We start from the raw sequence: 27,591 nt of genomic DNA, 5'->3' as shown, positions 1-27,591 counted from the left end.
GCAATAACGTGTGTGAGCCACACATCAAACCAAGTTCTATTGTGATTGATGGCAATCAAAGGCCGCTGCAGCGGCTAATTATTTTGTTTATTTACAATTTAAGCATATTTAATATATATTCAAAATGGATATAAGTGCAGATGTGAACGCGATTATATCGCAGGCTTCAGACTGGAATTTCGCTGGTGACTGCGCTCTGTTGGAACTAATGAAACGCATCTCCCAAGTGGGCGTGAATATTGATAAAAGAAGAGAGCAAGTTTGTATTAATCACAAACGTTTTCAGAATCTGCATGAGCGGGGAGAGCGAACGACCAAAAATTTAATCCAATTTGAAACGAACGTGAGACGTGCTGACATTGCCCTGGACAATGCAACAAACAGTCTGCGTTCGCTGCAATTCGGACAGCAATTCGTGGAGTATCGCGTGGAGGAGGTGGAAGATGATGATTTTGCGTTGCCTGAGGAGGAGGTGAAGAAGGTATTGATGTATATTCTCGCTGTTATCGCGTGTATGTATTTTGGGCTTAATCGCCATTCCAATCACAGCCTGAGCCTCCGTTGAAGACCTCCAAGGAACTTTCTGAAGAGTTTTTGCAAAATAATTTGCAAATGTTTAGAAAGAACTTTGAAGCAGTCACAATAGAAGTGTCCGACTCGGAGGATGAGGACGGCGCTGTAAATGCCACGTAAGTAATGCAGTTTCATATGAAATTTCCATTAACATTCTTCTACTCACTTGCAGCACTGTGTTCCGCGACAAGAACCCCTACGATGCTATCCCGTTGCCTTTTATTATTGGCTCCAAGCAGTGGCAGGAGCACAAGTACGCGGGGCTCTATGATAGCGCTGAAAATAGCGAGGACGAGCAGCCAGAGCAGTTCTCCTCCAGCTCCTCGGATGAGCAGGAACTTGCTGAGCCACCAAAGGCTGCGCCAAAGCAACAATGGGATCCATCACTGCAATCGGATTCCTCTTCACTCACCTCGCTGCCTAAGGAAACGCCAGTGGTCAAGCAGCCAGCGCCTGCAGCTGCGCCTGTAGTTGAGGGAGTTGCTCGCCCTATAGCTCAGCCTCGACCTATTATTAGCATGCACAGGAATCCACATGAGAGCGATTTATTTGCAGCGCTGCGTGCCTCGCCTCCTAGCGATGATCCGCCCTCCACTTCATCCTCGCTTAACTCCTCTTCAGCCACTTCTCATGGAATTGCTGCAGCTGCGAATCAATCAAGAGCAAATGTTTCGCTCAGCTCGAGCAGCAGCAACGTCAGCAGAGTCATACAAGCTGGGGGCAAACAAAGTCCGCCCAAATTATTTGATGATGCAATTCCAACACTTCCAGCAGCCACACCAGCTGCTACGCCCCTTGTAGCTGACAGCGAAGTTAAACCCGTCGCAGCTGGCAATAAAATCAAGCGAAAACCTGTTAATCTGTTCAATGACGATGAGTTCAATTCGTTTATGTCAGAAATTGTGGACAAGGTGCAAGCTAAGTCAGGCAGCAACTCGACCCAAACTGCGACTGTGGCCAAGCCAAAGGAAATGCCTGCCCCGCAGGAAGTCAAATCGAAGCCAATTGAGACAGCCTCCCGTCGTCCAAATCTCTTTGAGGACAGCCCACCGTTAAGTCCCAATTTACAGCCCGCAACGGTTGTACAGCCCGTCAAGAAGGTGCCCACATCGCTCTTCGACGACAATTTGGATGACGATGTCGATGACTTCTTGAGCTCTCTAGTGCCCAAGGCAAAGCCACAGCCGCAAACGTTGAAGAAGTCTTTATTCGACGACGACGATGATTTGGATATAGATGATATATTTGTGAAGAAGAAACCTACAGAACCGCCAGCAAAACTAACTGGAAAAACGGCGCTGTTCGATGATGTGAAAGAGGATGACGAGAAAGACATCTTTGCCAAGCCATCAAGAGGCGCTGAGATGCAGCAGCAGCAGCCTGCGCCTGCGCCTGCGCCAACAGCTGCAGCGCGGACAACCAATAGGAAGCCTACAGAGGCAGCTTCATTGGCTAGTAAAATGGTTTTGTTCGATGATGACCTAATGGATGATCGAGCTGCTGAGGCTCCAAAAGCAGATGAGAGGCAACAAAAAGGACCTGAGAGTGGCCAGCCAGCACCTGTTAAGCCGCCTGCCAGAAAACAGCCTACGAGCAAGGTCTCGCTGTTCGATGACGATGACGAGGATGACCAGCTTGTGGAAAACATTTTTGGCAAGGACTCTAAAGGACGTGAGAACAAGCCAAAATTGGTTGAGCCTGCACTTCCAGTTCCTGAGGAGTTGCCTAAGCGCGGTCTCTTTGATGATCTGGACGATGATGATCTCTTTGCCACGCCCAAGTCAAAAAAGCCCGCATATATTGGAGCAGAAAGGGAAACTAAGCGACATGTTGAGCAAGTTCCGACAGCAGATGCAGCTGTCAAGCCTGCGGAGGAGCTGCCTAAGCAGTTGGAGCTGGAGCCACAACGAATTGCAGAGCAAGCGGAAGAGAAGCAAATAGACAAAGATTCGACTGATAAGGCGCAGCTGCCAGTGCTCAAATCAGATCTATTTAACGATGATTTCAACGACAAGGAAACAATAGGAGATTCTAAAGAGATTAGAACGGTGGAAGAGCCACAGAACAAAGCTGCAGATGAGCTGCCTGCTGAGGAGGCAAAGTCAGAGTCGCAGAACTTAGAGAAACAAGTGGTGCCACCTGCCAAGCCTGATGAAGTGAAGGATGAAGAGCTTGAAGTGAAGCCTGCTAAGCTCGATTTACCCTTCAAAGTTGAGCCAGAGCTGGAGCAGTTATTGGGCAATGAGAGGGAGTCTGGATTGGCTGATTGGAAGCCTGGGGAGAACTTTGTGTCTGATGCAACAGGGGAGCAGCCAGAGGCAGCTGTTGAGGATCAGCAGGATCCCATCATCAGTCTCGTTGCGGAGCTAGGCCAAGGCAAACCCAAGCAGGAGGCGCGTGCAGCCGAAGACGTGGCTGCTGCTAAGCAAATAATGCAAAACTACTCCAGCCTCTTCTCGGATGAGCCGCCCGATGATAGCGAGTTCTTCCAGTCTCTGGGCACCAGCAGCCTGCCCAGCTTGGGCGCCTCCAAGATGTTCGACAGCGAGCACGAGCACGACTTCTACGAGCCCGCTTTGCCCGATCTGCCAGCAGCTGCTGAGACCAGCCGGGATTATGGCGGCATGCGTTTGTTTAGCGATGTGCCACCAGACGATGATGACGAGCAGGAAGCGGTGCAGGCAGCATCTGGAAAAGCAGCAGCTCCCGTGCAGGAAGAATCGTCGACACCAAAGCGGATTCACACTATCTTCTATGATGACTTTAGTGAAACTGCTCGCGCTGGTGCTGCCGCCTTCCTGGACGAGAGGCCGCCGGCAAATGTGGCTAAGCCCAGCTCTCCCGTCAAGAAGCTGCAAATGCCCAACATAAATATCAATGTGCATGCGCTGCTGCCTAGCGCCAAGCTGCCCAAAAAGCAGGAAGAGCCAGCTCCAACTCCAGTCATTAGCCAAGCTCCAAGTCCAGCCTTGAAAGAAATGCCCAAAGCAACCTCAAGCGAGACGGATAACATCTTGCAATGCGTTGGCAAGACGCGCGTGCGTGGTCCAGCTCATCGTCGACCCTCGACCCGACGTGCTCGACAAGCCAACTATGCTCAGAGCTTGCTAGAGTCCGAATCGGCCGACAGTGTTGCTTCTGCTGCAGTGCCATCAACTTCTGCAACAGCATCGAGTGCAAGTATTTCCCGTAAGTCCATTGGACAGCTGCCTAGCTTCGACAGCGATGACAACGAGGAGCGGGCGGCGGATGATTTCCTATTTAAGTCCCTTGCAACCGTCGCAGCAGCTCAGACGGCTACGAAGATCGCTCCCAAGGAACCACAGCGCGCGGCGAGTGCCAAGCCAGCTCTGTTTCTGGACAGTGATCCAGAGGATGACGATGATGCGCTCTTCGGAAAGGCACTCCAAAGAAAAGTAGCAGCTGTTGCTCCAACTACTCCGGCAGCAGTTCCTGCTGTCCAGAAAGCTGCCTCAAATGCCTCGCCAGCTGCAGCTCCTTCTGTTACTCGAAGCACAGCTGCTCCAGTTGTTGCTGCCGAAACTGTTTCAGCAGGAGTTACAGCAGTTACTTCTCCAAGGGTTTCTACAATGCCTTCTATCACTCCAGCAACAGCTGCTCCTGCACTCACTACCCCAAAGCCTACACCAATTGCCTTGGTATCCACGTTGCCGCCAGAGGATGATGTGAAGAAGCCTCCACCCAAATCGGCTTTCTTTTTGGACAGCGATGAGGATGAGGATGATAGCAATAGTTTTCTCTTTAGCCCAGCATCCACTGTTCCCCCACAAAGAGCCGCTGCTGGGCCACCGAAGTCCTACGTATCCTTCCTCGACAACAACGATGACGATGAGGATGCGCTTTTTGCCGCAGCCCTAAGTGAAAAAGCAGCCAAGTCAGCACCAGCGCCAGTTCCTGCTCCTGCAGCTGCTGCTGCTGCTTCTGAGAAGCCCAAGGCCACGTCTAAAACGTTCCTGGATAGCGACGATGAGGAGGAGGATGATGCACTCTTTAAGCCAACCAAGTCAGTGGCCCAGCCAAAGTTAAAGGATGAGCGAAAAGATGTTGCATTGGCTAAGGAGCAGAGCAAACCGAAGGCGCTGAAAACGCAACTCTTTGATGACAGTGATGATGATGATGATGATTTGTTCAGCAGCAAAGCTGCTAACCCTGCCAAATCCCAGCCAGCGGCAGCAATAAGCCAAGCTACTTTGCTTGCCGGCAGCGAGAAGGAACCGAAGCAGGAGCTGCCCAAGGCCAAGGCAAAGCCAATCATCAAACAAAGTAAAAGTCTCTTCAGCGATGACGAGGATGACGATGATCTGTTTGGCAGTGGTGCAGCTGCTCCAGCAGCCGGCAGTGCTAAGCGAGCTGCCAAGCCTGGAGCATCCAATGCAATCAAAAAGCTAACAGCCACGCCCATACAGGGCAGCTCCACAGATATAGCGGATAATCCGCTGGCCGATCTATTAGGACCTTAGGGAGCTTTAAAGAAAAAAGTATATGTATATATTTAATTCAATTATATATATTTACACTTAGTGATTTGCTTATGTTAATTACACAACTCTATAAGAAAACAGTTTCAAACATTTGTTAATCTCTAGCACAGTAATTAATAATACAGTGAACACTCGATAGTTAGACTAGTTACTAATATTGTTAGCTCTATATAGATTCCACATTCATATACTATATATATACCTAATATATGTAAGTATATATGGTCTGGATCGATATTAACAGCCTACTTGTTATAGTTAGCTTTTACTCTGTGTGTGTCTTATGCCATTTAGAGAGTGATACGAGTTAATGCGACTTGGACCTACAATTACTTGAGTAATGACAGGTATTACGGCTTAATTACATATTAATTACACCATTCTTGGTTTAATTAGTTGAGTCATTACAGTTTTCAGGCATTTTTAATGTAAAAAGTACAAATTTTCGAACATAATGTCAATTACTTAAGTAATTGTCTTAAAAGTCCTTTGAGTATTGCAGTAATAGCACCAAATATGTAATAGGTCTAGTTCTGATTGTTCTTTTGAGCTTGTGAAGAACAATAATTCCTTGTAATTGCTGGTAATTAAAAGTTAATCACAAGTAGCTACTGGTAATCATTGATAATTACTGTACATAATATCTACTTTGAAAGACCAAGTCGTTGTCGCTGTGAAATTGATATTGTTCGTATGGGACATAGGGCGCTTATAACTAATTTGCATACAGCTAGAACCTCAATTGATGACGAAGCGAATACAAACACTGTAATTGAGTTAGTTTTGTGGCTCTTTGGTCGTTATTCCGAGGAATTTCTTGTCTGTGGTAGTCGAGCAGGCTACAGCTAATGAGTATGATGTACAATAATATATAGATATATGTATGTGTGTGTGTGTGTGTGTGTGTGTGTATGACTGGAGCATAGCTTAAATATCTACTATAGAGCCACATCGCGATACTTGCGATAGTCATCGGACTCATTGCCCAGGGACAATTTGCTGTTGGCTGTGATGTAGGGATTGGCGTAGTTGGCATAGCCGAAGCCGCCGTAGTACTGCAGGTGCTGCTGATGCAGCTGCTGCTGCTGCAGATGCTGGGAGCCGCGTCGCTGCACACCGAGCATGGTGCAGCTGCCCGTCACGCTGCAGGCCGAGGGACGGCGGTAGAGATTGGATGCTGCCGCGGCGGCCGCCTGCTGCTGTTGCTGCTGCAGCAGCATGGCCAAGTAGTAGTGCTGCTGCTGCGTGTAGTTCTGCAGCAGATTGTTGCCATAGGCAGCCAGGTCGTTCTGCACCTTGCTGATGCCGTCGAGGTTCTCCAGGGAGATGCAGTTGCGCGCCAGCTTCTTCTGCTGGCCGTGCCGCTGCTGCTGCTGGGCCGGCGGCGGCGTCAGCTGCTTGGGCTCGATGGAGCAGTAGATGGGATCATTGCTGGCGGAGCCAATCAGCGAGGGCGGCGACGGGCGGTGCGAGTCCTGCAAATTGTGCTTCAGGTCGTCTATGGTTATGTTGAAGTACTTGGCATTCTTGTCCTCCGTGTCCAGCACATGCCGGGGATTGTACATGCCGGGCAGCGTGCAGCGCAGATCCATCAGCGACTGGGCGCGATGGCCCTGATTCGAGCTGCTCCGCTGGCTGGGCACGTACTGCTGGGGCGCAAACATGCTGGCATTGAACTCGTTCTGCGAGCCAAACATCTGGTTGGCGCCGCTGCCCAGGGGCAGCTTCGTCTCGTCGCAGAGCTGGTAGCCCGCGTTCTCGAAGCCGCTCAGCCGCTGGCTGGAGCGCCTCGAGTCCGCCTTGGTCATGGGCACGCTGGGCGCTGGGGTTTGCAGGGAGAGCCGGGTGGCCAGGTCTTGCAGCTGATTGAGCACCTGCCTCTCGCGACGCCACTTGATGCCGGTGGGAATGACGCAGATCAGAGCCAGGCAGTTGATGATGAGCCTTACCAAATAGGAGGTTAGCTCCGTCAGGCCGTGCACCGACTGCAGACCCTGCGAATGGAGGTTAGGAAACTCTCTCTCTCTCTCCCACTCTTTCTCTCGGTTACTCACCCAATGCTGTGTGGTCATTAGCATCACTAGCACCAGCTCCGGTATCGACATCAGCCCAATGACGGCCGACCAGGCGAACAGGGGCCAGCAGAGCCCACTCACTAGGCCATGGATCAGAATGGTCGTCGCCACAAACATCACAAAGTACAGTGTGCACAGCGTATAGGCGGCGAAGGGCAGCTCGCCGTGCGCCTCCAGCAGCCACGAGACCTCGCACGAGAAGGCGCCCAGGTAGACAATCTGTGCGGCAGGTGAAAATCGATGCGAGAAAAAAGCGAAAACGTAAATCGAATAATTTTAAGAAAAAACCAAACGGAAATCTCTATATAAAGTGGAGCTGCAGATGAAGCAGCGGCTGAAAACAAAAAAACAAAAAAAAACCGGAGACACATTTGCGCCGCATTCATCCATCAATCAATTAATGAGTCTTGTCCAGCTGGCCGTCCGTCCGTCGGTCCGCTTGTGTCGATTCGTCTGTCTGTTTGTCGCTCTGTCACGAAGAGTCGCAAAAAAGTTGAAACGATTTCATTTCATTTTCACTTAATGGCGCAAATAATAACGAAAAAAAAACATATTGTGGCCAATTGATAACGGTACCCACAACAGTTTATAGAAAGAAAAAACTAACAAGAAGCTTATAGACGGCTCTTGAAGACTGGCCAATACTTGTTCGGGTTTAAAGAACTGAAAGTCTGGAAGATTGGGTAGGTAGTATTCCAAAAAAGGGAACATAATAGACTCGTAAATACTGCAGCCAGCTAGAACTGACTCAGTTATGGCCTTTTCTTCTTCTTTTAAGAGGACAGAAATTGTCGACTGTAATATATAGAACTTTTAATTCGCATTTTTCATATAATCTAATTTTTACAGGGTATACATTGCAGGCATATCACATTTATCTAACTCTGTCTGTCAGCTAAATTGTCTATCAGCTTAGCTCCCCATCTGTATCCCTCTCTCTCTATATATCTCCCTCTCTCTCGCTCTCTCTCTATCTTTATCTGCTCTACTTCCGATTTCACAAAAGTTCTTTCATTAGAGTTTCGTCCAAGCTAATATGCCCACTCTATGAGTTTTCGTTGCCTGCTGAGCGAGCATATTTGTGGTATATAAGTGTAAATCACGAATTGGTTTACTTACCAGCAACAGGCCCGCCGCCACACAGCAGATAATGAATAGATTCGCCTTTATGAAGCGCTCCATGATGCGTTCGTTCCAAAAGTTTTGTATGCTATTGCCTTTCCCGTTCCCGTTGCCTTTGCCTTTGATGCTGCTGCTGTTGCTGTTCTTCTTATTGCTGTTGTTGTGGTCGTTGTTGTTGTTGCTGTTGTTGTTGTTGGTGCCAGCGGGCCTTTTCGGCTTCTTGAACGGGGACGGTGAATGCGTTTCACTGGCCTTCTGATAATTCATGATCGTGTTGTTTCGTCGTTTGTTGTTGTTGTTGGCCAAAAAAAAGAAAATAAGCTTTGATTTCGGTCGGCCTTGGCTTTGGCGGTTCGATGGTGGCTCTCAGCTCTCTGGCTGTTGGGTCAGTGGTGCGAGGCGATGACAAGCTAGTTCTAGTTCTACTTGGGATGCTTTCTTGTATGTTTCAATGATGAGTATCGTGGCGCTGCGAATGCGAAAGCGTTAAGCGGCCTAATTGAGGCTTGTCATGGTATTTTGGTTTTTTCTAGTTCCTATTTTTTTTTTTATATATTTTTTCTTTCTGTTAAGCTGCCCCTGAAATGGAAATGCAGATGAGTGTTAATGTGTAAGTGATGGTGCGAGAGTATGCTTGTATATGTGTGTATGTAGATGTGTGTGTGTGTGTGTGTGTGCATGCCTAACAAAAGACTTAGGCAGCGAACTTGTTTCGCGGCCAGCTAACGGCATGCTGATAGAGATTCAGATTCAGATTCGACTCGACGATTTTCACTTTTTCTTGAAACAATATTTGTTTGCGCGTTCGTTGCCTCAGTCTTTGGTTCTTGGCAGTTTGTTGGCCAAGTTGTTTGCGTTCGGTGCTTGAAAACGATTCACTTTAGCCTAAGCGATGTTTGCTTGATAAGTTATCGCACAAGTCTTTCGATGCTAGAGGTTTGATGCCAAAGTCTTTTGTTCTTACAAGGTAAAGTCCTCTTGCTGTAGCACACCAGGAATAGATGGCGCACTTCTTTCAGTTATTGAACAACATTTGAGTGCAGGTTTGTTGCTAGAGTCTTTATAACTTCAGCAAGTTCGTTGTCTAAGTCTTTTTCTCGAGCTAATCCTAGGTGCGCCACTCTTTGCATTTCATCCCAATCTAATCTGCTTTCAAGTTTGTTGCCTAAGTCTCTTAACAAGTTCGTGTCATAAATATTGGCCGAACTTTGCTCTGGCCAAAACAATATTTGCTTGCAAGTTCATGACCCAAGTCTTTATAATTCTAACAAGTTCGTTGCCTAAGTCTTTTGTTTAGCTGCACGCAAATTTGAGCGCAAATAATTGACTACTTATGTCATGACTTATAGCTAAGCGCTAAATGCTCAGACAGCCAGACGAGCGCACAAAAAACCAACACACGCACACACACGCACACACACCCAGATAGAGACAGGTAGTCAATTAATCGTGTTAGCGAACGCCAACGTCAGTTAACGGCTTAGTCAGTCATTTGGTAATCTGCCTTTAATAGTCAACGAAAAGCGCGTCGTCATCAGAATTAGAGCCTCATTCAATGCCGTCAACAGGTGTGCCATCAACCCAAGCATAATCGTAATCATAATCATAATCGTCTTCAAGTTGCGTGGGTGACAAGCGTCGGCCCAATGCCAATGGGCCGGATATGCGCGCGCCTTAAGTGCTTGGGTCAGCGCCCCGAGGTGGCCCATTAAGAATTCTGCACCATCAGCCGCTTTCTTCTGTCCAACATAACTGCGAACGCTGCTCAGTTGGCCAGCAGCAGTCGCGCTGTCTTCTTCTTGCTCTTCTAATTTCTTCAATTCTCGTTGGCTATGCAAACATTGCGAGCAAATTCTTTTCGGCTTGTCCGGTTTTCTTTTTTCGGGCAATCCGTTTGAATAAAACGGGTTTGTTTATTATTAGCCATTAGCCAGCCAGTCAGCCAGCTTTGCGTATTACCTCCGAAATGTGTTAAGTGAAATAGGCGAGCGCACGGGTCCAACTGAACGGAAGCTGCGCTACGCTAATCTAGCCGCACCTCAATTGCTCTAAGCGTTCAATTACTCCAAGCTTCGGAGAGTTGTGCAACAAATCGCTCTCTTTGACTTTTGAGTGATAAGCTAAAGTGTTGTTTATATAAAGCTCGGATGTATCAGCCGATGAATGTGTTGAATATATTCGCTGCATTCATTTATGTGGATATTTGGGATTAGATAAGACAGATATTGGTCTTTTTATGCTTCTCATAAATATTTATATTCAGAGAAACGAAATATCGTGCTGATGTTGGAATGAGATTCAGGGGCGGGTGGTTTTAGTTTGGAGTAGAGCGTTTTGTGCTGAAAGTCTGGTAGATAATGCCAATATTTTTCATACACAAAGAAAACGCTATATTTTAGCTCTAGCTAAAGAGTTGGTTCTACCAAATAATATACATATGTATGTATGTATGTTAGGATAGGTAGATATTTTGTATTATGTAGCATTCTTGTATTATAGTTATTGAAAGAGACATACTTGTGCTTAGGCTTGATACTTGATTAGGTCTAATCTTAGTTATATTATGGATTTGGTTAAGATATATATGGAATAAATGTATGAGTATATTTTTCAAAGCAATTGCCATTTTCAAATTTTCGCCAAGGATTTATAAGCGTCAGCAGGAGCTGCTTATGCATCGGCACGAGCAGTTTCCTAATATATTTGCTTGCTATGCTTTAGAGACAAGGCAGACCTGCTTAACTTCTTGTCTATTTAGCACTTATCTAATAGTTGACTTGCATGAATCAACAAACTCTTGATTTGGCGTGTGCCAGCCTCATTTAAGAACTAGAAGTGTCTTTTAAGTGGAGCCGCAATATACATATATTACTTATATAGTATTATAAACACAGCTGTGTATACCTAATATATTATATAGTATTATAATCACAGCTGTGTATACCTATAGTATTCATCTAATAATGAGCATTACAGGTCTGCATGGTTACATTCATTTCCAATAAGTATAAACATATTCAGTTTTAGTATAATGCATGCCTATACATACATATATATAGAGTCTTTCTTTAGAACAGTTCAATGAGTCAAACACTGCTAAAACCTTTGACAATTCTCGGAGGGGAATCTTGGCGAAAAAACAATAAAAATCATTGTTAGGTCTAAATAGTTGTTATTTTCAATTTAAAGGCGAGTGCAAATGCCTGCGCAGTGATGTAACGAAAAGCTATTCAGATATAATATAGATATATTATATAGATATATACGAGGGCTGCTTAGAAAGTAGCATTGAGTTGGGAGCTAAGCAAAATGATTTTGAAGAGGCCAGAGCTGTATTATTTTGAAAGAGATCAAATAGACAATAGTTGTGGAAAAGAGCTGAAAATTTCCAATACTTTTCCTTCTGTGCATGCATATACTTTATATAAATAAAAAGTTTTGTAAGTAGCTTTAATTGATTGTATTGATTGTTCATGCATAAGTCGTAAATATTGACAGATTAGAAAGCATATTTGCTGCTGCCGTTGTTGTTGTTGCTTTTGTTGTTGCTGTTGTCAGCTGCAATAGTTGAAAATGAACATTCGCCCATCGAACATTGCATGCGGAATGTAACGACCTCTTGAGCCATAATCTATATTGAAAGACAGCGCGCCCTTGACTGTCACGCCCCAAACGCCCACCTTTATAGCCCCGTCTCTCTCTCTCCCTCTCTCTCTGTAACACTGCACAGCGTGGTTTTTTTGGTATTACAAAATTTATGTAGATTCCGCATAATTTGCTGTGAAAAAGGCGCATGTCGAAACAACAATTTGCATTGTGTTATATGTGAGGCATATGCCGTCTCTTTCTGCTCTAGCTATTGCTGGACTCTTTCGCATGGAATTAAATATATCCAAGTTGTTCATGATGTTATTTATGATTGTTATAAGCTCAGGCGCGAGTGTAAATCGTTGCAGTTGTGCGGCTGTTGCGTGCTGTGACTGCAGAGGTGAGTTCAATAGCATCCACAGCAACAACAGCAACAGCAACAACAACAACAACTATAAACAATAATAAACCATAAATAATCACAATATGAAATGGCATGAGTGTGGTGCATATGCTTGAATGGACAACAATGCAATGCGGCGTGTTTAAACTATTATGCAAATCCTGAATTATGTTGAAAGGAAAGCAACAAAAGCAGCGGATAGGAATTCCAGTTAGTGCGTAAATGCGTTTCAAAATGTAATCAAAAAATATATGCGTATTTCTATATACATCAATATATACATTTGTATAGGCATACATGTTGTTGTTGTTGTTTGTGTGTTCGATTTGATTTCGTTTTGATGGGCTTACCTTTCACTTGATTGCAGTTGAATCCGTCGTTAGTTGCAACAGCCACAAAAAGCGTATGATATATTATGATGGTACGAATGCGAGTCTCGCTCTCTGCTGTGTGTGGGTAAAGAAAACGCAGAAGAAAGACGAATTGTAGAAATTATCGCTCAAGCAAGAAATGATTTCACATGCGACACGGCCCGGCCCGGGCCTAAGATACACGCCCAGAAACTACGCAAAAAAAAAAAACGCATCAACAAGTGGATTGAGGGTGCGACTAGCAGATGCCCTGGACCATTCTGTGTATGTTTTCAGTTTTGCAATGGATGCTGAGCATTTTATGTTCTAGATGTGGGCAGACCTTAAGAGCACCTGTCTAACCCAAGTGGATATGGTCTACCTCTTAAAGTTTTCAAGTTATGCTTATCAGAGATTTCAGTTAACTTAGAGGAGTCTGCTCTAGTTATTGAAGAAAAGAGATCAAGATATAGTATAGTATTAGATTGGTATGGGTAAAAATTCTTTAAGAGCACCCGCATATTTAATTTCATGTCTTGTTCTCGAGATATACTTAAAGATCATTTAATGAAACAGATTTTATACGTGAATATTTATAATATCCATAAGTATTTATATTGATTTCTTCATACAGAGCTGACTTCTAATGTTTCTTTCTCTTTTATTTATGCATTCTGAAACAATATACCCTGTTTACTTATTTGCAATGGATATCATAACAACAACAACAACGACGACAATGTTAAGCGACTTATATACACAACAAAAATTGCTGAACGTTGAGTCATGCTGAGGGAGAAGTCGCCGTCGTCGTCGTCGTCGTCGTCGTCGTCGGCGTCGTCATCGCTGTTGCTGTCGCATGCAAATGGAGAAACAACAACAGCAACAAGTGCAGCAAAAAGGTGACTTCAATATGTAAGTGTGTGTGACATATGTGTGCCAGGAAAAAGACAGCAAACAGCGAGCAGCGGAAAAGTGCTTAAGTAAGAAAAGCCCGCGCACTTGTTCTGACACTTTTACAAGCAGCGCAGCCCAATTAAGACTGAAATCGTATGTAAAATAAACGTGTTTGTTCATTAAATTCTCTTCTTTGTAATTCGCTTTTTAATTTGTTTCCATTAAGCGCGACACTCGAAGCAAAAGCGAAATGCACTTGAGCAAAAGCGAAACAAAAAAAATCACAATTTAATTGCGTTTTAATTGGACAACGAACGGACAAGAAGACTCCAAATAGACGTGAGAACGGAGCGCGCCACATGCGTGGTCATGCAAATAGTTACACTCACACACACACGCAGACACTTACACACTCACTGGCAGATAACCGTAACGTGCTGCGTCTAACGGTAACGGTTTGAGCACAACGCGCGCGCGCGCGCTCTTCGAAACAGTTAAAAGTGAAAATCGAAATGACTTAGGCAACGAACGCGTTGTCTTCCTCTTCCTCTGCGACCAGTTCTCATATAATAAGCAATCGACGCGTCAGCTGAGCTCAGCGGCTGCCCCACAACTGAATTGCGAGTTGACTCTTTGCCCGTTTGGTTGCGGCTCTGCTAGCGTCGCGTCGCTGACGGCGCCGTCCACGTCGACGTCAGCGTCAGCGTCAGCTGTTCGCTTATTGAAATCATCTTCGATACCCATTGACAGTGTGTACCAAGTGGGGTATATTGAATCGATTTGTATATCGCAGATATTATATTACATACTACCTTAAGTCTCGGCCCTTATTATATGCATACGAGTGTATTTACATACTTAAGCTTAAGGCATCTCAGCTAATCCATATACCCTGTCTTGCATACAATGAGCGAGAATTTGAGCTCAGCTCTCAGCAAGTTTGTGTTTAGCTAGGGTATGCTCTGTTCGATCACGCTCCAGCTATTGTATATTGTCTCTTCCCTCTGTTCGCACGCATTTTGTCGCTGCCAGCGTCGCTGTCGACGTCGCGCGCCTTCGTTCAAACAATTAAGAAAAAACTTAATTTCCAGCTGGCGCTGCATTTGCATAATTTGATTGAGACAAACCAAAACAATACTCGTTAAGATTTTCTTTCTTTCTGTTGCGTGTTTCTTGTTTTTTGTCTTTTGGGCTAGCTAACGGGACGGCAGACAAATGGGCCGAGGCTGTCCATAGGAGAGTTTTTGGTCCAAGGGCCCTGAAGTTGTTCTAATTAAGAAATAAAAGAAGCGCTTTTTTTTTTCTTTTTATAACTGCATTTTTTTTTTGTGTATGTATGTGTGTGTGTGTGTTTTGTTTGCCTTGGACATTTTGAATTGTGATTCGTATAAATTCATGCTTGGGGTTTGGTTTGGAAAACATAATTGATAGAACATTGATCAATTAGTAGTTAGTTTAACAAAAGCTTCAAGATAAATGCGCTAACTAGCTGTCCTTTCTTCACAAAATAAAACAGTTAATGTTATGTGTGTATGTGTGTTTGTTTGCATGAGGCAAAGTGTAAGCTCAGCCTGCCTTCTCGGCGCCCTCGTCTGGCTCTAATTTGCCCTCATCGAACATGGGCCCCAGCTGACCTATGCGCTTGATTTGCTCCATTAGATCGGCTATTTCGGCGGTGCGGTTGCGGAACTTGCGCAAAAACAAATATCCACGCAGCATCTCATTGTCCAGGACGCAGCTGCAAGGCGGAAACGGCAAAGGATTAAAACTGAACCGAGCTAGGGATCTAGAGACTCACATAAGTGCCGCGGCGGCATAGTTGCCCGTCTTCTCCAGCTGATCGAGCCACTTGTTTATAATAGTCTTAATGATGGGATCTGTGGCGGCCAAATGGATGCGCGCATTAATCAATGCCTCCTTGAAATACTCGTGCCTCAGCAGCATTTGAATGGCCTCCGTTTGCATGTCCATAGCGAGCATATACGTCGCTGCATGCAGTATGTAGCCCTGCTCCTCCATTTGCTGGGCGTAGGCCTTGCAGCAAATTTGCCAAAACCTGAAGTGGAAATGGAAATGGAAATGAAAATGGATATGAGAGCAATGAGAAATGACAATAGTGTCCGGAAGCTTACACATAGGAGACAGCGGGCGCTAGAGATAGATGCCACTCGTTCAACGTCTTGTTGGCAATGTGCTGCTCCAGTTCCTCGCGCAATTTGAATGTCGTAACTGCCAGATTAAGTGGAGCAATATCCTTATTGTTCGACTGCTTCAAATTGTTAACTGAAATTGGGACGAGGATTGGAATGAGCTATACGAATATTAACAACAATGGATTATACTAACGCTCTGTAGCAATCAGCTCCTTGGCCATGACTTTGGTGCTAAACAGCTTCGACATGAGCACCGACTTGTCTATCTTGGCAGCATCCTCGGTGAGCACTACGGCCAGTTTCTCCAGAGCGCTCTTGTTGAGCTCCTTTTGGGCGAGGCACAGGCAGGTGCGGCTATGCTGTACGGGATAGGTCGCGGCATGAGTAAGGAATTGGAGCTTCGTTGATCCAGCTACTTACAGAGAGGAATGTGGTCGGCGCTGTTTGTGCCTCCTCCAGTTGCTTGCATTTCTTGCACTCGAAGGCGTTTGTATTGGTGCCTTTGGTTTGCAGACTCAGAGCGGCCATCATGGACTCAATCGGAGGCTGCGCCGGTTGCTGCTGCTGCTCTTGTTGCTTTTGCTCAACTGATTGCTGAGCGTCCACCTCCGGCTCGACGGCCTGTGGTGCACTGGCAGCAGCTGCAGCAGCTTGATTGACCTTGCGCTTCTCGCGACCTTGACGCTTCCTTTGTCCAGCGGTCAATGTGTGATTGGACTGTGCATTGGATTTGAAAGCCCACTGCAGCTTGCCTATGGGTGAAAGCTTGGAGCGTATCTGCTTATCGTTGCTGGCCAAAGCCTCTTTGATGCTAACCAGCTCGAGTGAGAGTGTCTTGCCACCGCACATAATGATGAGCTCATCGGAGGGCAGGAACATGCCACACCACATAGGGCACTCATATCGGATGATTAGCGGTGGCTGCTTCGGCTCCTTGGTGCTCCACATGCACACCTTGCCCTCAATATGGAAGCTGAGCAGCAAATGTGCATGCTGATTGCTCCACTTGACCGATGCAATGGATGCCATCGAATCGCAGTCCGTGAACTTGTGCAGCTTGGTCCAGGTGCGCGTGGCCAAGTGCAGCTCCAGCACATAGATCATATAATCGTTGCCCGCCACTGCAAACACATTGGTCGCCACCGGACTGAAGGCTATATCAGTGACATAACGGGAAAAAAGCGCTGTCCAAGGAGGTTGTGGGTCAACCGAAGTTCTACTATGTAGCCGAAGCAGACCATTATCTGTGCCAACCAAGAGCAAGGGTCCACACACATTCAGAAAACTGGGACGCTCGATGTGTTTCATCAGCGTGGCCTCTGAAAGAGAGCGTAGAAGACGGAGATTAAAAGTGTATTCAGCATGGGCTTTGTGAAGGAAGAGAAACATTAGAAGAGAGGCGGAGACAGCCTATGGATAATATTCTGCAAGATTTCTGCAAGAGAAGCTGAGGGCAAGAGGTGCAGAAGGGAAGCAGGGGAAGTTATAGAATTAGAGAGAAAAGAGAATTGTGTGATAGTGAGTGAGAGAGAGAGAGAGACGGTTCATGGCCTCTCTAAGAACTAGAGAAGGGTCGAGGTATCGAAGTAGATTTGATAATCGCTCAAAGCTGTTGCCAGGGACAACTTGTTTGCTTGTTAAAATAACAAAAACAATCAAAACAATCAACAATCAACAAGGCCGAGAAGTCAAATTACAATTCACATTACGTTCAAGTGTGCACACAAAAAGCTCATAAATTAATAGTTGCATTAGATTAACTAATAGACGAAGGCAACATGTCGCATACTCATCAAAAAGTCCTCGACGACATTCGGCGAAGCATCGAGTCGCAGCTAGAGGAGCGCGACATCGAGGTGGATGGGGAATTCATAGCCTTTGTGGTGCATCTGCTCATTCGAGACGTGCGGCTCGGTCTGGTGAAGACAGACTTAAGTAAGCCAAGCACATGCCACGTCAGGACTTTTGTCGAGAACGTTGTCAGCTGGTACCTGGATGACAGCGACACGACCATGGCCAACCTGCGTCTGTCCTGGATCATGAAGACGGGCCACGGCATCAGCTTGGCGTACGTGCGCGAGCAATACGAGAAGGACTATCAGCAACAGCTGAAGCGAATCATTGACGATATCCTGCAGTATCCAGAGACTTGCAGCAAAGTGCAGCTGGATCAATTGTTTTCCAAAATGCAAGTTTTCATTGTGGCTACCAACCATCTGGGCTGTCCCAAGAACCATGTGCTCCTCAAGCTGACAGCCCAGGCGCTGCACAGCGTCATCGGCCGCAGCGACCTACAGAACTATGTCCTCAAGAAGAAGTATCACAGGCAGGAGTACCTGAAACGGCTGGCCGACACTGTCGCTGGCATTCTCATCTTCAACAACGACGGACCCGACGGCGATCGCGAGAACGTTCGAAATAGTGGGTGCAGATACACTTCAGTCACTGCGATTCTATCATACATTTGATCTATTCCCCCATCTCTCTAGTAATTGAAGATCTGCAGATGGCCCAGGCGAACACAAATGCCGCCTTTGATGCCGCGCTGGAACGCCTCAGGGAGCTCAGCTCCAGATGCCAGACGGCGATTAGCGAGCAGTTGCAGTTCGACTGCAAGGAGACGACCCTTTACTATGGCGTGCCCTTCGCCCAACTGGACCGCATCAATCAGTTCACCATCACGTTCAACATGCTGATGCGCTGCTTGGTGGCGCTGCAGAGCAGCTATGAGCACACGACGTATCTGCTGAGCGTGGAGACGGGTCGCTACGACTGTGTGGTGGCCAAGATCAACGCTTCGCTGGCCATGCGCACCTCCATTGACTCCGAGTTGATATTTGTAAGTATCGGCTGGAGTTTCTCAGGTAGATCCTTGAAATATCTATTGTTGCCTTGCAGCCGCACTTTGTCTACCTAGCCAAGGTCTGGGCGAATCTGAATCACTACTTCAACCACATCGTCGAGTTGAACAAGCTGCGTGAGCGTGTCGAGGCCCAGATCACCAGTGGGATGGTGCAGCGCTCGAAGGATACGATTGCGGAAATCCAAGAGCTGAGCAAAAGTCACAGCGAAATGCGTAAATGCAGCTTCAATCAGCGCATGGACACGTTGAAGAAAACTCAAACTGATGGCAACTTCTGCAGCCTCGCCCAGGCGGACATTAAGGAGTTTTGCGCCCTCGCGATGGCCGTGACGAACGGACTGCTCCTGCCAGCCAAGGTGGTGCGCAAGCTCTGTATGAATGTGGACATTCAGTTTGGCTTTCAGGACGAGACCTATGCCCGCATAGGGGAGCTATGGTTCGAGCGCTTCATAACCGCTTTGCGACAATCGATCTTTAACAATGCCAACTTGGTGCTGCTCTTCCAATTGGACCATATACTGATCGCCAAAGAGCTCCAGCCAGTGCCCGCGGAGCCGCCAAAGACGAAGGATTTCACAGGGCAAACCGAAATGGTAGTTACGAACGACTTGAAACCGGCCAATTGGATTAATGTGACATGGAATGCCTGGGACTACCATCGAGAGACAATACATCTGGCCGAAATACGCAAACGACAGACGTGCGATACCCAGTCGACGATCACTTATGGCAAGCGCAATGCACAGAACCAAACGTACAATGTGCGCCATCACTTGCGTTGAGCATTCACCTGCATTTGGTTGTCGCACGTTGTACATGGCCACCATGCGATTCACTATAAAGTAAATATAGTCTTCCTTCCACACCAATGAGTAGATCTCCTTCTTCTGCACCGGGCGAAACGTAGTCTTCAGTCGCATCCGCTCCACATCGAGAATGCCCACCTGCATGAAATGTATGTTAAATTTAGTTCGATCAATATGTGTATGTGTATGTGTATCAATAAAAAGTTCGTTCAGTTTCACGTACAATGCCATCGGAGGTGCCATAGGCCAGCTGCAGGCAGTCCGGGCTCCAGGACAGGGAGTAGACGGGGCTGTGCACCTGCACACTCTCAATGGGCATGCAGCGGTCGGTCAACTTGGATATGTCGAACATTGCAATGCGTTTGTCCGAGCAGCCCAAAAAAATTCTAGAAGTTCAGCGGAGATATGAGTCGAGATTACTTCCATACAATAATAATCCTAAACGAACTTACTTGTTCATATCATTGGGGCATTCGGACATTGCGCGCACGCCGTAGGCCAAGCATCCATAGACGGCGCTCACCTGTCCATTGAGAGGATTCAATAGGAGTATTCGTCGGTTGCGCGTATTTAACCAGATCTGCGGATATGCGGCGCTGGCCACGCATGTCATAATGTCCTGCTCGGCGCACTTGTGCAGTTGATCTCTCGTGATCTTGAAGCGACGTGATTTGGCCTCACAGCTTACGGCCCAGAAATGCAAACGGTTGCGACTCATGGAGACGATTGTGTGGTCGTTGAGCCAGTAAAGCTGCTTGGTTTTGGCTGCAGGGAGATCATGTAATCTATATATGAAATGAAACCATTCAGCTTCTCACTTACCTATGGTATTTGATTTGCTATAGGTCTTGGCGCAATGTTCACCCGTTTGCGTATTCCATATGGTAATAATATCGTTGTCATTAATGGAAGCCAGGAAAATGTCTGGGCGAGCAGGCAAAATCTCTGTGGAGCCGTAGCTCAACGTGTCTACGCTAGTTTGCTTGCCCAGGGGTTGAGCGTTGGTTTGCAGCAGCTGCTGCTGCTGCTGTTGCTGCGGAGATTCGGTTGGGGCATCGTGCACCTCGGCTTGGTGGTAAATGTGATGGAGCACCTCACGCTTGGGCTTGGAGGCCTCGCCGTCGACAATGACAGCATCATCGCTGGACGAGCTAAACTGGATAACCTCTAGGCTGCCTTCGCTGGCGCTCTGCAACTCCTGCTGATCCTTTTCGGAATTGTGGCTGCTATCGCTGCGTGGGCCAGTTGTGCCTGCTTGCTGGCAGTCCTGTAGCGTAACCTCCACCTGAGGCTGATCTTTGGGACCCTGGCGATGAGCTGCCAGTTCCACTTTCAATGACTCGCAGGCCTCCATGAAATCGAGACCCGCATTATTGGCTGGCTTCTCAAGGCCGACAAAATCCCCACAATCATCTGAGGATTTGCTGGTCAAACGCGGACGCACGCTGGCCGGAGCACCAAACTCCGATTCCAAATGATCGTAGTTGTATATGTCAAATATATCATCTGCCTCGGCTGCTTTTGACTTCACAATACGCAATTGATCGTGGCTTGCTTGCGGCTCTTCCTGGTTCTGTTCTCGCTGTTGTTCGGGTTGCTGTGACATTTCCCGCCAGGCCAGGTAACAAATGCTGGCGTTCCGGCCATGTCCATTCAATTTATGCACAACGTTCATTTCATTTAAATTACAGATTAAAATTGATCCAGCTGTGGTGCCCACAGCAAATATATGCTCATCGTATGGCGAACAGCTGAGCACGCTTAAATTATGATTCCGTTGGGATATAAAGGTGGGGCGTCGGAAATAGGTGTTGGAGGCGACGCAGTAGACGACCAAATTGCCTGCATCCATCGATAATATATTGCCATTGCATATATAGCTCATTAGCACATTCAATCGCGGATAAAGTCGCGCATCGTGTGCCTCGTTCTGACGTTGATGCGCCGTATGCCCTTTAATCACCACGCCCATATCACAATCCCAGACGAGAACGCTCCAATCCTCACCAACAATAGCAAATTGCTTGCCATGAGCATTTGATACCATTTCTGATTTATGCTGCTTGCCCCACAAGGGGCTGACATCAAGTCCACCGATGGTGATGCGCGTGGACATGGTTTTCACTTCTCGATCCTTCGCATCCACAGCCGGTATATAATTGATGCATTTAAAGCCGCTGTAGAGCAGCCCGCCATCTGGCGTCGCGACGGCAAGCGGCGCTTGTACGCAGATTGGCGCTGGCACATTATTAACAATCACTGCCCGTTTCATACTGATTTCATTAATTTAAAGTTGAGAAAAGAAAATGGAGAATTTTGACAGCGAGCTGCACATCAGCAACTGATGTTCAGTTCTTCCTCCTTCCGTTTTGTCCTCCCAAACTTTCCAGCACTTGTTATCAAATGTAATTTTAAAAGGATAGTGCTATGTTTGGTATTTTTAGTTTATTCAGTATTTCATGGTTTGGTGCAACTGGGCACACTGTTTTTAATTACATCTTTTATTGCGAATGGTAATACGCAAAATCATATACAAATAGTGAAAATATTAAAAATTATTTACTACAGGGAATAAAAAACATTAATTATGGATTCAAAACGTGAGAGAAAGTCGTCTTTGGTAAGTGCATAAATCATTTAGTCTTGGTAGACTTGGTTTTTTGCTCTGACAAACTTCCATTGTTTACGACAGGCTCCACTTTCGCCATGTCCGATTCCAGACATAACGGATGATGAGTTGGTGACGATTTCGGTGCGTGATCTGAACCGAACATTGAAGATGCGTGGACTCAACCGGGAAGAGATTGTGCGCATGAAACAACGACGTCGCACGCTGAAGAATCGTGGCTATGCGGCCAGCTGTCGTATAAAGCGCATAGAGCAAAAGGACGAATTGGAAACAAAAAAATCGTATGAGTGGACGGAATTGGAGCAGATGCATGAAGACAATGAACAGATACGCCTAGATGTTAACAACTGGAAGAACAAATACAAAGCGCTCCTACAATTTGCTATTCAAAACGAAATACCCATCCCAAGCGAACTGGAGGGCTGTTGAGTGCTGGCAATGGAATTATATTAACATTAATCGCATTCCTATTTCAGTTTTAAAATAAGAATCAGAAACAAAACACCTGTAACCATAGTACAATAGCTGGAAATTGATTTGTAACGCACTTAAACTGAATTTAATTTTTAATAAACATTTGTATACGAACGATTTGTTCAGACACTCTGTTTGAAATATCAAGGCGAATGTCAACGTATGTACGTGAATGTCAAAAATTTGAAGGGAACAGCTGTATACGTATGTATATTGTTATGTATTCATTTTAAAGACGCAACCTGGACTCATTTTATATGTATGTACATACATATATATATGTGCTAGCGGTGCAACTTTTTTTCACCAAACATATAAAAACGCAAAACCTAAAAAAGGCTACACAGAACTAGACATCAAACCATGCCGTCATGGCATTTCGTCGCTTTGGTAAATCCCTGCTTTATGGCTTGCCGCTAGGCATCACGTTCCTCGATTGTGTCGGATATGTGGCTAGAGTTGACGGTAAATTCAATAGTGAATATTTCAAAGACAATGAATGGTTCATTAAGTTTTTCTTTAATTTGCAGGCACTTCTATGCAACCCGCACTTAATCCAGTGGCAGAGGAACGCGACTACGTATTTCTTTTGCGCTGGGGCATACACAACAGTGCTGTGGAACGTGGCGATATAATCTCACTAATCTCCCCCAAGGACCCCGGTCAAAAGATTATAAAACGCGTGGTGGGAATGCAAGGCGACGTCGTCTCCACTCTTGGCTACAAGCACGAGATTGTGCGCGTACCTGATGGTCATTGTTGGGTCGAGGGTGATCATACGGGCTACTCTCTGGATAGCAACACCTTCGGTCCAGTTGCTTTGGGTCTGATGTCCGCCCGAGCGGTGGCCATCGTCTGGCCACCGGAACGTTGGAGGTTATTGAAGAATGAACTGCCGCGACGAAGGCGACCCGTGCAGGTGGCTAAGGCCAATTACTACAACTAGGCGCAAGACTGAAAGAGACAAAGCTGTTGGTAGCCGCTAAGTAGCCACATACACATACTGTTTGTACATATATATATTTTAATATCGGTTTTGTGTTCAATTGGTATCGTTCCTTTACGCAAAAATACTATTTCAAAATTTTTAATGCTGTAGGACTATAAATCTTAATAAACTAGATACCATTACATTTAATATGACATAATGCGCGGTCGCTGCAAATTCTAATTAGAAATGAAAATGGTTGGAAATTTTGCATTACATAGCTTAGCGGATTTTGAGCTCTTGTTAACAGTTGGTATTTTTTAGTTCTGATCCCTGATTATTGTTTATGTAATTAGATTTTGGTTAACATAGCCGAATTCGTGCAGCACTGAAAGTGTCTGTTTGAGAGCCACTCCAGCGCGTACGATTTGATAACAGCCTGGTTCGGCCAAGTCAATGACTGTAGAGGCCAGCCGTCGCTCCTCTGTCTGTCCAATGCGACCGGCATCAAAGATGGCACCCAGCTGCGGCCAAAGCGCTTGGAATTCGATGATTTCCAGACTACTGGGTGCACTGGAACGATTTGCGCTCGTCAACGCCAAGGGCTGCTCGTGCCACCTAGCACACAAGTCCCGGATGAACTGGAAGTCGGGTATGCGTATGCCGATTTTGCTGGTGCTCGGGTTTAAATAGCGATTGCTCAGATGAGGCGTACGCTCAACGATAATGGTCAGTGGCCCCGGAAGCAGCCGAGTTAGCAGCTCGTCACTCAAGTGGCTCGCCTGACCATAGCGACGCAACGCAGTAATATTGTTCACACAAATGGCCACCGGTTTGTGTTCGTCTCTTCCTTTGATCTCGTATAGACGCTGTATGGCCTGCTCGTTGTTGGCATCACATGCTAAGCCATAAACTGTATCTGTGGGCAACGCAATCACCTTGCCCAACTGCAGGCATTGTTCCGCCAGCTTTAAGGCATTCAGCGACTCCGCTGAACAAATTGGAGTCGCCTCTACTTGTTGCTTATGCATGCTGCTGCTGCTGCTGCGAGTCCCTTGGAGTCGCCTTATTAGTAACTTTTTTAAGTAGCGCATCAGTCCTAATCTCTCCAATTGTGGCCGCACTGATGATTACAGCACTTGTAGAATGTAGTCATAGGCTCATCCGCTGACCTAGTTTGTATTTGCATGAAGTAGGCGCGTTTGTGTGAACAGGCCGGGCATTCAGCATCCGTGGAATCAACGTTCTCCCAAGCCGCAACTCCACCCAAAACGTGATCAACTTCCTAAAAGAAAAGAATTGTAAACAAAGTTGCAATATTGTGTTTTTTTGCGAACCTACCTTCAGACGTGGGTACGTTTTGGTGGTTATCTTCCGCTTGATTTTCGATATGAATGGGCACGTGTTGCACGTGAACCTGTGGCTGGAGGTATCTTCTTCAATAATTAATATATTGCCACAAGACGGGCAGAAGAACAACATTGCGAAATGCGAGCACGTTTGATCAACTGCTAAGTTAACAGACTTTGCCTGCTCGACTTAAATTGTTATCGATTATTTAACACTAACAGAAATCTGTCATCGTAGGGTAATTTCATATATAGTTGGTTTCATTATAAATTCAATGCAAAAAAGTATTGTGAGCTGTCAGATGGTTTGAAAGACGAATTGAGTTTGTGTTCAGTATTTAAGAGTGTTCGATGGTATAATTAATCGGATTGACAACTGCTAACTTAACAGAGCTCGATAGAATTTGCTATCGATATGCTTTTCTGCAGACGGTTATCAACACTGACCAGCAGCGAACACAAAATAAGCGAATTTTATAAATATTGAATTAAATTGTTAGATTAAGGCAAAAATGTCTGCTGATGTACGTGATATTTTAGACATAGAGCGTGCCAATACGCCCGAAATAACCAGAGACTCATTCCTTGCCACGAAGAAACGTAATTTTGAGCGGTATGTAGGCACACGCAATGCTGTTTGGACCGCTTCTCTAACTTTTTTTTTTCCGCAGCACAAAACATGCTTCCCGGCGTCCGGAAGGAATGCACCGCGAAGTCTTCGCGCTGCTGTACACAGACAAAAAAGATGCGCCACCTTTGCTGCCGACAGACACTGCACTGGGCATCGGTGCGGGCTATAAACAAAACAAAGCACGGTTGGGCATGAAAAAGGTGCGCAAATGGGAATGGGCACCTTTCTCGAATCCCGCTCGTAACGATGCTGCAGTCTTTCATCATTGGAAACGTGTCAGCGATGACTCCACAGACTATCCGTTTGCCAAATTCAATAAGCAATTGGAGATACCCACATACACAATGACCGAATATAACGCACACCTGCGAAATAATATCCAAAACTGGAGCAAGGTGCAAACGGATCATTTGTTTGACCTAGCTAGACGGTGAGTAGACAAAATACCTCAATAGGCATATACTCATGCTCATCGCTTTTCAGCTTCGATTTGCGCTTCATTGTTATGGCGGATCGCTGGAATCGCCAGCAGCATGGTATTAAAACCGTGGAGGAGCTAAAGGAGCGGTACTATGAAGTAATTTCACTGTTGGCCAAGGCCAAGAATCAGTCTGTTGAGAAGAAAACATTCGTATACGATGTCGAGCACGAGCGTCGTCGAAAGGAACAACTAGAGAAGCTCTTCAAGCGCACCACACAACAGGTAGAAGAGGAGCAAATGCTGATCAATGAGATGAAAAAAATCGAGGCGCGCAAAAAGGAACGCGAGCGCAAAACTCAAGACCTGCAGAAACTGATCTCCCAAGCAGATCAACAAAACGAGCATACGGCCAACACGCCAAGCACTCGCAAATACGAAAAGAAACTGCACAAGAAGAAGGTGCACCATCAGCCACGACCCTCCAAAGTGGATTCGGTGGTGAACGCCATCGAAATTGGCAGCAGCGGCATCAAATTCGCCGATCTACGCGGCTCTGGTGTATCGCTGCGTTCGCAAAAGATGAAACTGCCCGCCAATATAGGACAGCGTAAGGTGAAAGCGCTCGAGCAGGCCATACAGGAGTTCAAAGTTGGTAAGCTACAAATCTATTGCCGATGCAAACTAAATGGCGCTTGGATTAACTGAATAACTGCAACCTATAGATCCCGCACCACCACCAACTGAGGAAATATGCACTTCCTTCAATGAGCTGCGTTCGGATATGGTTTTGCTCTGCGAACTGCGCACTGCGCTCTCCACCTGCATCTATGAAATGGAGAGCTTGAAGCACCAATACGAGGCTGCCTGTCCGGGCAAGACGCTCAATATACCGCCCTCATTGGTGCCCATAAAGAGCGAAACCTTGGAGCCCAATGCAAACTAGGCGAACAGGCAGCCAACTCCGCGGAAGATAAAGCGCACGTCTCACTAATCAGCGCACGGACAATAACAACAGTTGCACTCAACCCGTTTGCCACTCGCTATATTTGTGCATGTGCGCTACTCCCAGTCTAGTTGGTAGAATAAATTGGAAAAATAACAAAAAGCAGAAAGAAAACTGTGTGTTTGCAGCAATCACAGATCACAACAGATCACACACGTATATACATATTTATATATATATATATATATGTGAAAATCAAGTAGCCAACGGTCGGTCAAATGGAGTGTGAGAACTTTTTTCTTGCTGCCGCTAGCTGTGATTTATTTACCTCTTTCCATCTCGCCAGACGCTCACGGCCTTAGTTTTCTTCTCTTGCACGTATTTGGGTTACGCTCGCCTGCCCAAATATGGCTGGCATGCAATGGCATTTGGCAAACGCAATGTGGATATGAGCAAATGAATGACTGCTGACTGACTGACTGTTGCCTGATGCTATTGCTGCTGCTGGCTGCCGTTGGCTGTTGCTGCTGCTACTTGATGCGGTGGGTGTTGTTGCCGCCTGTTGATGTTGCTCCATATAGCCTGCTGGCTGATGTTGCCGTTGCCGCTGCTGTGTGTTGCTTGGCCGTTGTTTGATGTTGTCTGTGGACTGTTGTTGCTGCTTGATGCTCTCAGACGTTTGATGCAGCTGTTGCTGTTGCTGTTGCTGCTTGAGCTGCCTGCGTATTGCTCTTGCTGAATGTGATGTTGTCTGAAGTTATTTGATGTTGCTGTTGGTTGGTGGTTGCTGCTGCTGCTGCCTGATGTTGCTGTTGTTGCGTGATACCGCTTGATGTTGCTTCATGCCTGTTGTTGTTGCTAGCTGCCTGTGCTGTTGTTGTTGC

General features: G+C 46.2%; 9 protein-coding genes across 12 annotated transcripts; 5 read left to right on the top strand and 4 right to left on the bottom strand.

Annotated features, from left to right (window-relative positions):
• Positions 1 to 49: 49 nt before the first annotated feature.
• FAM21 (Family with sequence similarity 21) lies at positions 50 to 5,124 on the top strand. Its single transcript, XM_018103890.3, has 4 exons — positions 50 to 226; positions 287 to 481; positions 550 to 689; positions 746 to 5,124. Exons 1-4 carry the CDS (start codon positions 125 to 127, stop codon positions 5,052 to 5,054), a joined length of 4,746 nt encoding a protein of 1,581 aa, XP_017959379.1. The 5' UTR covers positions 50 to 124; the 3' UTR covers positions 5,055 to 5,124.
• On the bottom strand, positions 5,086 to 14,281 carry Rcd6 (Reduction in Cnn dots 6). 3 transcript variants are annotated; one of them, XM_089260895.1, is made up of 5 exons: positions 13,914 to 14,281; positions 12,614 to 12,706; positions 8,270 to 8,527; positions 7,130 to 7,369; positions 5,086 to 7,069 (listed from the first exon to the last, which is right to left on the bottom strand). In XM_089260895.1, the coding sequence occupies exons 3-5, from the start codon at positions 8,330 to 8,332 to the stop codon at positions 6,014 to 6,016; spliced, it is 1,359 nt and encodes a 452-aa protein (XP_089117021.1). In that variant the 5' UTR covers positions 8,333 to 8,527; positions 12,614 to 12,706; positions 13,914 to 14,281; the 3' UTR covers positions 5,086 to 6,013. The 3 variants fall into 3 exon arrangements, with proteins under 3 accessions (XP_089117021.1, XP_017959406.1, XP_089117022.1); XM_018103917.3 differs by having other exon boundaries at positions 8,270 to 8,851; positions 13,914 to 14,178; XM_089260896.1 differs by lacking the exon at positions 12,614 to 12,706 and having other exon boundaries at positions 13,920 to 14,281.
• A 566-nt stretch (positions 14,282 to 14,847) lies between these two features.
• rig (gem nuclear organelle associated protein rigor mortis) lies at positions 14,848 to 21,751 on the bottom strand. Its single transcript, XM_018103894.3, has 9 exons — positions 20,155 to 21,751; positions 19,785 to 20,097; positions 19,556 to 19,718; positions 19,317 to 19,470; positions 16,084 to 16,982; positions 15,857 to 16,022; positions 15,643 to 15,793; positions 15,309 to 15,566; positions 14,848 to 15,248 (listed from the first exon to the last, which is right to left on the bottom strand). Exons 1-9 carry the CDS (start codon positions 21,602 to 21,604, stop codon positions 15,077 to 15,079), a joined length of 3,726 nt encoding a protein of 1,241 aa, XP_017959383.1. The 5' UTR covers positions 21,605 to 21,751; the 3' UTR covers positions 14,848 to 15,076.
• LOC108653431 (cilia- and flagella-associated protein 206) lies at positions 17,313 to 19,516 on the top strand. The gene is made up of 3 exons (XM_018103913.3): positions 17,313 to 18,084; positions 18,153 to 18,502; positions 18,562 to 19,516. The coding sequence occupies exons 1-3, from the start codon at positions 17,442 to 17,444 to the stop codon at positions 19,306 to 19,308; spliced, it is 1,740 nt and encodes a 579-aa protein (XP_017959402.1). The 5' UTR covers positions 17,313 to 17,441; the 3' UTR covers positions 19,309 to 19,516.
• Positions 21,752 to 21,761: 10 nt separating the features above from the next.
• On the top strand, positions 21,762 to 22,549 carry maf-S (MAF bZIP transcription factor K). 2 transcript variants are annotated; one of them, XM_089262301.1, is made up of 3 exons: positions 21,762 to 21,845; positions 21,901 to 21,952; positions 22,025 to 22,549. In XM_089262301.1, exons 2-3 carry the CDS (start codon positions 21,920 to 21,922, stop codon positions 22,388 to 22,390), a joined length of 399 nt encoding a protein of 132 aa, XP_089118427.1. In that variant the 5' UTR covers positions 21,762 to 21,845; positions 21,901 to 21,919; the 3' UTR covers positions 22,391 to 22,549. The 2 variants fall into 2 exon arrangements, with proteins under 2 accessions (XP_089118427.1, XP_017959425.1); XM_018103936.3 differs by having other exon boundaries at positions 21,795 to 21,952.
• Positions 22,550 to 22,728: 179 nt separating this feature from the next.
• Positions 22,729 to 23,573, top strand: LOC108653442 (mitochondrial inner membrane protease subunit 2). The gene is made up of 2 exons (XM_018103930.3): positions 22,729 to 22,900; positions 22,966 to 23,573. Exons 1-2 carry the CDS (start codon positions 22,807 to 22,809, stop codon positions 23,379 to 23,381), a joined length of 510 nt encoding a protein of 169 aa, XP_017959419.1. The 5' UTR covers positions 22,729 to 22,806; the 3' UTR covers positions 23,382 to 23,573.
• Positions 23,408 to 24,457, bottom strand: Tcs1 (Threonyl-carbamoyl synthesis 1). The gene has a single exon (XM_018103928.3). The coding sequence runs from the start codon at positions 24,455 to 24,457 to the stop codon at positions 23,708 to 23,710; it is 750 nt and encodes a 249-aa protein (XP_017959417.1). The 3' UTR covers positions 23,408 to 23,707.
• Polr3K (RNA polymerase III subunit K) lies at positions 24,376 to 24,886 on the bottom strand. The gene is made up of 2 exons (XM_018103937.3): positions 24,705 to 24,886; positions 24,376 to 24,648 (listed from the first exon to the last, which is right to left on the bottom strand). The coding sequence occupies exons 1-2, from the start codon at positions 24,843 to 24,845 to the stop codon at positions 24,463 to 24,465; spliced, it is 327 nt and encodes a 108-aa protein (XP_017959426.1). The 5' UTR covers positions 24,846 to 24,886; the 3' UTR covers positions 24,376 to 24,462.
• Positions 24,887 to 25,100: 214 nt separating this feature from the next.
• DMAP1 (DNA methyltransferase 1 associated protein 1) lies at positions 25,101 to 26,866 on the top strand. The gene is made up of 4 exons (XM_018103924.3): positions 25,101 to 25,325; positions 25,384 to 25,773; positions 25,827 to 26,416; positions 26,487 to 26,866. Exons 1-4 carry the CDS (start codon positions 25,225 to 25,227, stop codon positions 26,705 to 26,707), a joined length of 1,302 nt encoding a protein of 433 aa, XP_017959413.1. The 5' UTR covers positions 25,101 to 25,224; the 3' UTR covers positions 26,708 to 26,866.
• The last annotated feature ends 725 nt before the right edge of the window (positions 26,867 to 27,591 follow it).

The sequence above is a fragment of the Drosophila navojoa genome, chromosome 5 (genome assembly GCF_054131105.1).
Source record: "Drosophila navojoa isolate 15081-1374.11 chromosome 5, UAZ_NAV_1.0, whole genome shotgun sequence".
NCBI lineage: Eukaryota > Metazoa > Arthropoda > Insecta > Diptera > Drosophilidae > Drosophila > Drosophila navojoa.
This window is presented reverse-complemented; position numbering and strand designations above follow the sequence as displayed.